Raw genomic sequence first — 12,233 nt, 5'->3', positions numbered from 1 at the left:
CCTGAAATTATAAGTAAATTTTAAAAAGACAAACGCAGAAAAAAACCCTTTTTGCTGTTTATTGAATACTACCAATCATTTATTGTGAAATTATATTGTTTTAAATATAATATATAGAGACGGTCTTCCGAGTTTTTTTTTCAAGCTCCAAAGTGATGACTTTTTAACAGGACAAACAGTCAAAAAAGTTAATATTGTCCTTGCAAAAACACAGCATATTTTGTATGTCCTGAAAGAAAAAGACACTTGAAGATTTTTAAACATTGTAAAGCTGTACACCGATGTTTTAAAATATTTATAATTTCTAGAATTTTTTTTTCATATGGCTACGTATTACGTAGAAGATATTTCATTTGAATTATTCAATTCGTTTCTGTCTCTGTCTTTTTTTTTTTTTTTGCCTAAAATCTGAAAATATCTAAATGCCAAAAAAAAAAGACCAAGCGAAAAAAATATATGATATTAAAAGTGTGTAATTGATATGTATGGATACAGATGAAACAAAATATGAAAGTTATAATTATATGTCCTTGTTGTACTCGGAGTAGAATTGAGGATCAACATCGGTGTAATTCTGGCGAATGTCCTTTTTAATTCCTTCTTCCATCTCCTCCCTTTTTCCAGTTGATTGTAGCTTATCAAATGCTTATCATGACAGCTTAACTGCTCTCCTTCAAAACATTCTTCAATGTAAACATACATATCTTTTTAAATTACCAAAATATAAAAAAACATTACTACCCACAAATTAATTCATTTATGTATTTATATTGTATTAAAAATATAGGTAAAATTGAAGGGTGACAAAAAAATTCAGATTAGGTTTGTATGTTAGTGAGGTAACACCGCGTATTCAAATACTAAAATATATTTATCCCACCATAAAAACCTCCGATATTTAAAAGGATCACCATTCAATGTTTTTTTTTATTCCACACCAATATTAAAGGAAAATGATTATTGGAGAAATATACAACATATACAATCAATATTGTAAATACATAAATTAATTAAAGTCCGTTAAAACAAATACAAACCAACTAAGAATAATAAAATAAAATTTCTAATATTCAAGGTTTTTTCGACTTAACACATTTTTTCCATAAATTAATTATAAAACTAATTGTAGAAATAAAAAATATCAAAACTTATATGAAAACACGCCACATGAATCTCAATACTTTTCCTGGCAATGGACTTTCTTAAAATTAAATTCCCTATTGCGACCTGAGCCACTTTTCTTGAGATATGGTATCCCGAGAATGCCCTCTTCGCCACCATTGACTGAAATTTTTTCACTGCTTAGGATATAATCCTTGAAGCCACACTTTGTCTGTCCGGCAAGAAACCTTATAGGTAGTAATTCGTGCTGCATTGGTGCTCTCCCAATATTGTGGAAAATATCATCTTCCAGGACTAACACCGCTTTCTTTGTTCTTTTGCACTACTTGAAGTCGTGCTGTTATGTTTTGTGCATCATTCAAGTGACTACAGAGGCTCAGCTTATCAGAAAATGAATTAAAGGCCTATAATGTTATTTTTTCCCTTTTTTTACTAGAGTAAGGAAGGGATCTTTATTAAAGGAAATTTGTTATTTATTTCAAATCACTTACTTTCAGCAAGTGATGACTAACTATTTCAACACACTAATATGACAAGAAACCATGGTTTCTGATATAATTAAAAATTTCTTAAGGAATGTATTTCTAATGAAAATTCAAGTACTACATCATGCCAGCTTTTACCAAGCGCTTTATAGCTATATGCCGTTTATCAGGTACTTGTACATTTTATTTAAATTCCCTTGAAAATTGCCAATTTTCCAAATAGACACTTTGTCAAATGACCACATTGCAAAAAAAAGGGATTAATATAAATCATTATGATTCATTATATAATACTGTGTAATTATCCACTGTAATCACAAATAATCTGGATAATTAAGGGTCAGAAACGACCTCAGGATAAAGAAATATCGATCAGGATTTGACCATGCACAAAGTAGCTCCAAGTTTCAACTTATGCAATCTCAATCGATCTTATTTGTTCGTGGATTGATGTTTTTGTAAATTCAAAGTAGAATTTTTAATAATTTATGAAACAATATTTTGACAATTTAGAAAAATCGTCATATATTAATTATAATTTAGTTGTAACAGTGTAACTAATACCAAGTTTAGTTCCGACTCCAATGTCAATTCAATAGGATCATGCTAGAATGCAGAGGGATGCAAATTGAAGTATTTGTTTTTGTTTTCATAAAGTCTTTAGATTTCTTCAACGACATCAAAAAAATGTTGAAAAAAAGGGATTTTGTATCAAAATTATTTTATGTAAAGGGTGTCATCAAAAATGTTATATAAAATATTTTGAAATTTTTTAAGTAAGAAACCGTGCAATCTATAAGTAATAAAATAATATTAATAATTAGTGATAATAGTAGTTAAAAATACCATTTTGCCATTAGGGGTGTCATAGGATTATATTTTAGGGGGACTTGGTTTTGGGATTTTATTCTTTTTTTTTAAAATCATCTTTTAAGTAATTAAGTAATATTTGTCTCAATTTTTATAACAATTTTTTTTGTTAAAGAAAGTTATTATCCTTTCTATTTTATTTTGAGAATGACTTTCTTGAAGAAAAAACCATCCCTTTTTAAATAATTTATATTTCATTTGATTATGTTTTTAAGAAAAAATAAGAATATTATATTTTATATTTTAAAACATTTTCAAAATATAGTTTTGTCTATTTTTAAAACGACCTTATATTGATAAAAAGTCAATTTCGCGTACAAAAATGTCTTCTTCTTGTAAATACTTTTCTAGTTCGGCCCCTATTAAGCAGTGAGCGCTTGGGAAAAGATTAGTGTGTCAGCACTTATCTTCTCTTTCAATTAAAAATAAAGAATTTCTTTATTATGACTTCTTTTTCATTTATTTATTTTTCCATCGCGACCCTTTAAAAAGTACCGCCAGTGCCCCCCTCCTAAAATTGGCACTGAGTGTATATGTTATTTTTCTTTAAAAATGTATGGAACAATAAATCAAAATGCTATAACTTTTCTTCAGACTATGTATAATAATATTTTCATTAGATATTTCATTTAACATTTTAATATGTATAATTTTGATAAAGATTGAATCAGTATATATATATTAGTTAATTTATTTATGTGGTCTTTCTAAAACTATGCGACCTTTTTTAAAATACTCTAAATGTGTGCTATGAATGATGATCCTGCCCAATTAAAATTTAATTTATTACTAAATTGACCATGCAAATGATTACGAATTAAAATGTATGTCTCAAAAAAGTTTTAGTTTTAAAAATTGCACTCTTGTTTCAACCTACACGTCATTATTCATAGATATAGTTATATTACACTCTCTCTTTCTGATAAAATATGTTGTCATTACGAAAAAAATGTTTTACTTAGTCACATCCTTGTGATTTACAGTGCATCACAGTAGTTCGAATATTTCTCGACATCCAGTAAATTTTAAAAAGGTGGATTTTGTTCATATATGTAAAAGTTGGCTGGATCTAAACTTAAATGGCTTCCCTTATGGACCGTTGAATCTTTTCTTACTAATACTTGTTGTACTGTGGTATCAATAAATGGCGTAATTAGATCATTTGATTAATAAAATTGAAACTAAAAGTAACCGACCTCAAAAAAATGATTATTATTATTCATTCAATAGTTACTTGTTTGCCTTAAAATTATATAAAAAAATAACAAGTCAATAGATTATTATAATATGTTTTATGAGCAATCTATTAACTCTAAAATATTAATATTTGATACATGCTTTTTCAGCGGTTTGTGAATGTAAGTTTAGAAGAATTTTAAATATAATTTAAAGTTATCATATGGACAAAGTCCTTCATTTTTATTATAAACAATCGTTCAATGGGACATGAGTGTTGTATGTTAGCAATGTGACAGAGAGGGACACCAGATTGCGACACAATAATACAACTAATAATAATACTCAAAGGAAAATGTAGGTGTATATTGAGGGAGCTGCGGAATTTTTTCGCATCATGAGCCATTTTTTTAAGCAACTAGATTAAACAAAACCTACAAACTTTCACAACACCTTTGTGTTGAATATATTTTTGATAGTTTGATCATGCTGTATTAGTGTAATTCAATATAATATCTTTAAGTATATTAGCTGTGGCTAAGTCAACCCCTTTGTTTTACAGAGATAACATGTTTTGTCAGAAAGGATAAGTATATGTACATAAATACAATGGACTTGATAAAAATGTTTAACTTTAGAAAAATATAATGAAATTCGCATATAAATATAGGTAAGTTAGTTGAGTAACCAATGTATGAACACCATATGTTATAAAAACCTGAATTTTTTTAAATATTAGACTGAAACTCTATTTTTGGAATCGAAGGAAGTAAATATTTTAAACTTAGTATGTTATATCATTTTATTCATGTATAATTAAATTTTTCATTGCATTTAGTTTAAGGACTCTGAAAATTGGAAAAAAAATTTAAATGTATCTGCTACTTATATGTTTTTAGGAACGTTAGTCTTGAACGCATTCTAGTTTACTTTTGAAAGCCAGCTTAACATAACATTGATTGGTACATATGTGGTCCGTCAACATAAAAAAAATTATATTCTTTAGCAAATAAACTTTCTAATTACTCCTTTAGAAATGTCCAAAATTACATTTAAATTAGCGAAACATCATTGTTACAATGACATAATTAGAAATTGATAGCTTAAATTTAAAAAAAATGTTGGGACCATTTCAATGTCATAATATAAAATAAAGATTTTAAACTATATTTTACATTCATAAGCATCCTAAAGAATTCCAGATATTTGAATACAATGCTTATAATTGATCAAGCTATGTTTATAAAAAATATTGGGCTTAGTATTTTTTTTCCTGTTTTTTACTTCAAGATTGTTTTAATGTTCAACCACCACATATATACTGTACATCAATTATAGTTGTAACTTTTTTTTAAGTGTCATATTATATTTTCGTACATAGATATAAAATAATTCTTATGTCTTTGTGTCAGTTGCTCCATTTGACTTAGCGGATGAGGGAGAATGATATTTTCCGTTGTTTAGGCTAAAATCCTCTTGGTTTTTTGAAGGATGAAGAAGTCCCAGAATGAACTTTTTAAATGTGGATTTCGACCCTCCACAATCCAGGGTTTTAACTCCAGGTACTTGTTGTTCTCGAGCAACCATATGTAGGTCTTCAAGAGAGTCGGCACTAAGCTCTGCAATCGTTAGCTCCCTATTCCCAACGGAACATGGGCAAGGACATGCCTTAGCAAGAGCTGATAAATACCCATGGAGTCTTAAGTCAACTGGGACTAAATTTTTATCTATTTTAAGACTTCCTGTAAAGGAGTCCTCTTCAGAGTTTGAATGTGGAAGAGGTGGGACTTCTTCTACTGTGGGCGGATCCATTTCATCCTCTGATGTTGACCTTCTTCGACGACGGCGACGATGACTACTCATCAAATCTTGTTGTTTTGAATCACAGCTTTGTCTATTTGGAGCGGATGGGGCATGGTTTAAGCTCTGGAGAACGTAAAGAGCAGGTTTTAAAAGACATGCCATCATAGAACCATAGTCTTGCTTTGCTTGATATTCGTTGATCAAGTCTTCTAATTCCATTTCATAGCCGTGCATTCCTAAAAAATATATTCATAAAAAAATTGATTACTGGTTGCAAAGATTAGTGCTCTACAAATTTGAATAAAAGTCAAGGTTTGTACTTTCTTCGATTCGATGCCAATAAAAAAGTTGACAAAAATGATTGACTTTTATTCACAATTATACCCTCAGTATGTCCTACTACTATCTAACTTATTGTACTGATTCCCATTAACTTATATTATACCTTTTAAGGCAATTAAGTCTTCATGCAAAATAATGTATTAAGAGGTTTAATTATTAGTAATTTATTGCAGCCATTGTGTGGGAAAGGGGAATTGCAGTATTTATTAATATGATTTAATGGTTAATTAGAGATTATTTCTTATAAATATTTATTTTTTTAGGAAAATAAAGACTAAGTTTTGCTTTGTGCATCACTCCAGACATTTATTGTTATACAATTCCAATATTCTTAATAAAAATAATAATAATATCGAAAGTGACACATAATCAAAATTCATTATTTTGATTTATTGAAAACTGAAATTGACTAAAAAAAAAAGAAAAAGTGAATAAACTTTTTCAAGTGGCTTTAAAATTTTAAAAATACCATCTCTAAACACCTGTAAAGAATACAACTTGATACCAAAAGAATACCATGTTATTTTAATCAAATATAATCAATAGGTACTAAAAATCCCTATAACAGGCTTAGATTAGTATAATTATTTTGATTGTACACAATTAAGACAGATAAAAGTAGAATCCTAGTTTATTAATAAATTATTCGCGCAAATGTAATAGTTAGTTTATTTACTAAACCAGGGGCAATGCTATCTTTTACATTTTTTTTTTTTGGGGGGAGGGTAGCCCAAAATGTATCCATACAGTAATATAATTACTTATATGTATTATATGTTTAAGTAATGACATGCGGTTTAAGTTTCTAAACTAACTACTTTGTAGTTTTTGTATAGGGCTATAGAGGGAGGGCTGGGCAGTCGGCACTGGAGATGAGTGGCGAGTCATAGATGACTAGTGAGAGGGATATGTATAATTTATGGTGATTATACCTTGGGAAATTGAGGAAGAAGAGGAGTAATGTCGGCATTTAATTTTATTTCCCAAGGTGGTAATATTATCCACGGAATGGGATTCCATTCCTATTCATTATTAAAATGTGTAATGACGTCATTTTAATCCATAAACGCTTCTTTTTCATTCAAATCCGTCTACTATCAGCCCCAACCTCTTTCTGCAGCCCTATACAAAAACTACTATGTAGTTAAGAAACATACACTACATGACGTCAAAGTGGGAATGAAATGTCCGGGAAGAATTTTACTGAGAATGAAATTAACGGTCGTGCAATATACATACAAAAATTATATAAAGAAAAATAATCAAATGAAACGGTACTATTAGTAGTTCATAACTATAAAAATTTTAACCCTTCATATTAAGATAATTACCAAAGGACTTAATTGCTTCCAAATGAGCACGGTGATATACTTGAAGAAGTGTAGCGTGATGATGAGACGCCAGTTCAGGCGCAACGGACGAATGAAGAAAATAAGTGATATCTATAACTGGACTTGAGACTGTCAGAGTACTAAAGTCCAAAAACTTGGCACAAATAGGCCTTCCAGATACTTCATCATATTGAAACATGATATTCCGCAAGTCCACTGCTCCATGGGCTAAAACTGTAAATCGAGGATCCTCTCCATCAGGAGGAGCTCGAAGATCCACGAGTCGCCAAAAAAGCTCCCGTAAATGTCTTTCTATTTTATCCCCCATTTCCTTGATGTCTTCTCTGGAAGCCTTTACAACTGAAGCATAGCCTCTCGGAACTTTAGACACCAAATAACGTGTTAATTCACGTTTTACAATGCGTGTGCGAGTACGAAATATTTCGCGAAAGGATGTTGCATCGACTGCAAAGGGAAACATTCCTGTGACACATTGTTCTGAGTCTCTGAAAGGAGATAAAAAAATATAAGTAAATTGAAATAATACCAATTAATTTAATTGTAATTTCATGAACATTTTACTACATAAATTTTTGCAATATTTGCAAAGTGAACCAGTTATCAAGGGTGATTTTTTCGACGACATTATTCTCCATTACTTTTTTGTTTTTCCAGGTACGAAAAAAATATTAGTATTTTACTTTTCCTCTTTACAATTCCAATAAATGCTTTTTACTGCACTTTTGTTGCAAAATTAGTGAAAAAAGTATTTTGCAATTTTTTTTTGAAAATTTCAATGAGGCAATTTTTTAACAAAAATAAAAAAAAATTGATTATTCACCCACACTAAAGTATATAAACTTTTTTCTCATTAAGATTAAGAAAATCCAAAAATGAGACTTCTATTTGGATTTTCAAATAGGAGATAAATAAACAAATAGATTAGTTGTAGATCTTGTTCATCTTATAGTTGGAGACACGGGAAGGATACCTGGAACTCCAAATGCAGGTCGAAGTCTATCCATCAAGACATTGCCAGTTCTTGATCCAAAGTCAAATTTATAGTAACGATCATGCCTCTCAATCACCTTAAACGGGGATAAGAAAGTTGGGAAAAAAACTCTTATATGGGTTTATTTTTAACAAAAACGAATTCGTTTTTTTTATTGTTTGTTAATGGCTCTATTATTTAAGTGTCTTGGAGGCACGTTTGTTATTTTCTCCATTATTTTAAAGAACATTTTGACGTAGAGGTTTCCAGATGAACTTGTGAACTGTATTCCTCGGTCAGACACAGCGGTTTCTGGAACTCCAAACCTCGAAATCCAACCCCTTAAAAAATTATTGACTATTGTCTTGGAGGTTATATCTGGAATAGGTATCACTTCTGCACACCTTTTGAAACCATCCATAATAATTAGGGTATAGTGCTGTACCTGAATTAGTGGGAATGGATCGATTATGTCTACGTGAATATAGGAAAGTTTTTCAGATGGAGGATCGAAAGACGACGTTGGTTTCGATGTCCTGAAAGGATTGGTTTTCTGACACGATAAACACTCTCTTGTGAAGTTTCTGATGGCTGCTCTAAAATTAGGAAAAGCATAAAAAAGTGAACCCCTCCTTAACGTTTCTTTGAATCCCGGATAATTGTCCTTATGTACTGAATGCACGATTCTTTGATGCAATTCTGGAGATGACACAGCCACACGGAATGCGTCAACATTGCCGAAACCAGCAAATAGGGTTCCTTCAATGTATTAAAAAAAAGTTTAATTTTAAAATTAAGTAAATTAGGATCCTGTTTCTTTAGATCCTCAATTATATCTTCAATGAAGGTTGGACCTATTGTAATGTTATTTATACTTCTAGAAAGAATGTCTGCTGTATGATCTAATTTTCGTGTTCGATATTACAATCGAATTCTGCTATTAATGCAAAAGTACGGAACTGTCTTGGTGTTCAAGAGGGATCAATCACAGTGACTAAATATTTGTCGTCAGTGAAAACTTTAAAAACCGGCACATCCAAACGCCATAGAAAATGTTTGATGCTTTCCTTAACACTTAATAATTCCCTTTCAAACGTAGAATATTTCTGTTGTGTCATTGAAAGAGCCCGAGACCAAAAAGATAGAGGTTACCAGTGTCTGTTTACATACTGCTCGAGAACAGTTCCCATCCTCTATTATCTCTGAATGTAAGTGAAGTACTTTTAGACAAAATATTTTAATACCTTGAAAGGCGTGTTCATGTTCTGTATTCCAATTAAACTTTACTTTCTTCTTTAACAGGTGCTACAAATGAACTGTCTTTCGATGAACTGAGAGTAATATTGTGTCATGCCTAAAAATCTATGCTGTTCATCTTTGATTTTGGAGTTGGTACTTTTTTGGATTGCCTTTACCCAACATTCTAGAGGCCTAAAACATTTCGATGAGCTATAATGTCCAAGGAAGTCAACCGATTTCATAAAAAAATCACATTTTTCAGGGGAGATGATCCTACCAGCTGTTTTGAGTCTTGATAAAACCACGTTCAACGTTTTCCAATCTTTGTCCATCAACTCCGAAGCGACAAGGATATCATCAAGGTATACAATCACATTTGGAATTCCATGTTGAATCGATGATTCTCTGAAATGTATGAGCAGTTTTTTAGACCAAAAGGCATCCTCAAATATTCATATAAACCAAATGGCGTAATGATTGCAGTTTTATTTATAAAAGTGCTATTCATAGGTATTGGGTTATACGCTCTGTGTAAATCCATTTAAAAAAAAAAGTCATACTTTTTGAATTAGCCTCTAAATCTCTTAGATTTGGGAGGGGTTACCGATCAAGGTCCGTCATCCTTTTCAATTGACGATAGTCGCCGCACATTCGCCAGCTTCCTTTGGGTGTTGGAACGATGTGAATAGCGGAAGAAAAATTAGAAGACGATTGTAGGATTCTTATCTTCTACAAATCGTTGAGTTCGTCTCGTACAAAATTTACCTTCTCACCATCTAACTTGCGTGATGTCGCAAAGCAAGGAGGACATTTCGTCTCAATATGGTGTTCAACTCGTGAGCTGGATAAGTTTCAATGAAACTTTTATTATCAAAGATATCATTATATTACAATTTGATTTATTGATCGGGGCTCCTCCATATCCAATAATAAGGGAGAGTTTTTCAGGAAAAATACTTTTTAAATTTTTTAAATGGAATAACCGACACTTTCACTCATGTATCTACCAGAAAGTTAATCAAATTTGAATTGTCTTTGATGAAAAAGAAGTTTTATTTACAACCTCGGTCCCCTGCAACTGAGGTCAATTTAGTTTTTTGAAACAAGTACAAAAAATGGCAACTAGCTCCTGAACAGGTGGTTGCGTTCATTCCAAATATAGAATAATAATAGCAGATATCTTTTTTCTCCTTTGATTTATTAAATTTGGACGTGTTATGAAGAGGTTTTTTGAAAACATGATTGATAGGAAGCGAAACAGACGAGTCTTCAAAAGTGGAAATATGTGAATTGCTAAGTTCTTTGGTTGCAACACACATATGCTTCAACTCTTCAATTGAATGGGAATATGCTCTCAAGTACACTTGCTGGTCTTTAGGGGCATTTCTGATGCGGGCCTCCCGTAGTAAATGATGACAAAAAATCATGGATGTATTTCTTGTCATGAAGACGTTCAACTTCATCTATAACACCCCCAGGGGAAAATCCCAATGAGTCGCACTGCACATCAGATTTTTTAAAATTTTATCTGAAGGTGAGAGACCATATTTCTGTAAAATTGCCTTTTTTGCACAATCAGACATGAGTTCTTTTTTTTAAAAAATAGGAATAGACCTAAAAACTTAACCAGGTAATGCTGAAACCATTAAACAATATTTGGTCTGATCTTTATTGATCTTCCTCATCAAAAAATCCAGCTCAATTCTTCGAAACCAATTTTCCGGATCCATCGCCGAGAATATTGGAAGACGTAGTTCTGCTACTGCAAGAGTTAAGTTGCTGACCTCTTCCGCTACGTACTTTTGTTCGATCTGAGGGACAGTGTCCGCATGGTCTTGACCATCAGAATGAGATTTTTTATGAGGCATGATATCAAGTCGGTGTCACCCATGTTAAGATTTAAGTATCTTTATTTTAACTGAGTAAAAATGATCATTCCTTTATACGAAAATGAAAAGTAAAAAAGAATACAAGGTACTATGATGAATAATTAATATCATCTAAACAAGTCGAACTTCTGCAAATTTGATATGATGAAAACGAATTTAAATTTTTTTTAATTGTATCTCAGAAAGTGACGAAATTAACTGATTTTCATTTAAGTTGCACTAGAATATTTCTATTATATTTTAACAAATACAATCTACGTAGGGTTGAATTATGTGAAAAATACTTAAAAATGGCATTTATGCAATTAAACTTACACTAAAAAATGGTTTTTTGGAGAAATTTAATATGCTTGATTGAATTAAAACTGAAGAAATTAATTTTTTAAGTGTAATATGAAACTCTTGAATAAATAAAAACGATTTTTTTCAAAATATTGGGCAATCCTTGATCTTCAAATTAGGCCTCGAAGATAAACCTCTCAAAACACAAAAGCAATGAAAATAATAGCTTTTCGTGAGTTTTACATTGATTATAATATCTACTTCAAGTTCCTCACCACCAAATACATATAATTTGATACCAAAATCAAACTTTTATCATAACTATGACCTCTACCATCAGTGATTAAAGTTTATAAAGTCTTGCAAGATGGTGTTGATTTTGGTTTATGACGTAATATGTAACATCAGTTACAAAGTTATTTACATAACTCGTGCACAAATCACATTTCCCCAAAAATAAACATCCAATAATTTATAGGATGTTAATTTAGAAGGATCCATCTTAGATTAAGGTTTATATAACCTTTATTATCCGTTGTATACTTTTACTTCTATTCATATAATGAATATTCTTATAAGTCAAGGTATAAAGTGTTTTTACTGACGTCATAAATGACATAATAATTGAAGGAGACAGTATCTTGAGGGCTCAAAGTTTTATATTTTACAACATGAAAATGTATAAATTTCCAATAAATCTTGA

General features: G+C 30.8%; 1 protein-coding gene across 2 annotated transcripts in view; it reads right to left on the bottom strand.

Annotated features, from left to right (window-relative positions):
- Positions 1–3,061: 3,061 nt before the first annotated feature.
- LOC121120673 (uncharacterized) overlaps positions 3,062–12,233 on the bottom strand; it is a 206,708-nt gene continuing 197,536 nt past the window's right edge. For both annotated transcript variants that reach the window (XM_071889648.1, XM_040715539.2), the window contains exons 5-6: positions 7,130–7,635; positions 3,062–5,692 (exon numbers count right to left, since the gene is read on the bottom strand). In XM_071889648.1, coding sequence (XP_071745749.1) covers positions 5,049–5,692; positions 7,130–7,635 — 1,150 coding nt within the window. In that variant the 3' untranslated portion in view covers positions 3,062–5,048. The remainder of the gene's footprint in view (positions 5,693–7,129; positions 7,636–12,233) is intronic.

The sequence above is a fragment of the Lepeophtheirus salmonis genome, chromosome 6, assembly GCF_016086655.4.
Source record: "Lepeophtheirus salmonis chromosome 6, UVic_Lsal_1.4, whole genome shotgun sequence".
In the NCBI taxonomy this organism is placed as follows: Eukaryota; Metazoa; Arthropoda; class Copepoda; order Siphonostomatoida; family Caligidae; genus Lepeophtheirus; species Lepeophtheirus salmonis.
This window is presented reverse-complemented; position numbering and strand designations above follow the sequence as displayed.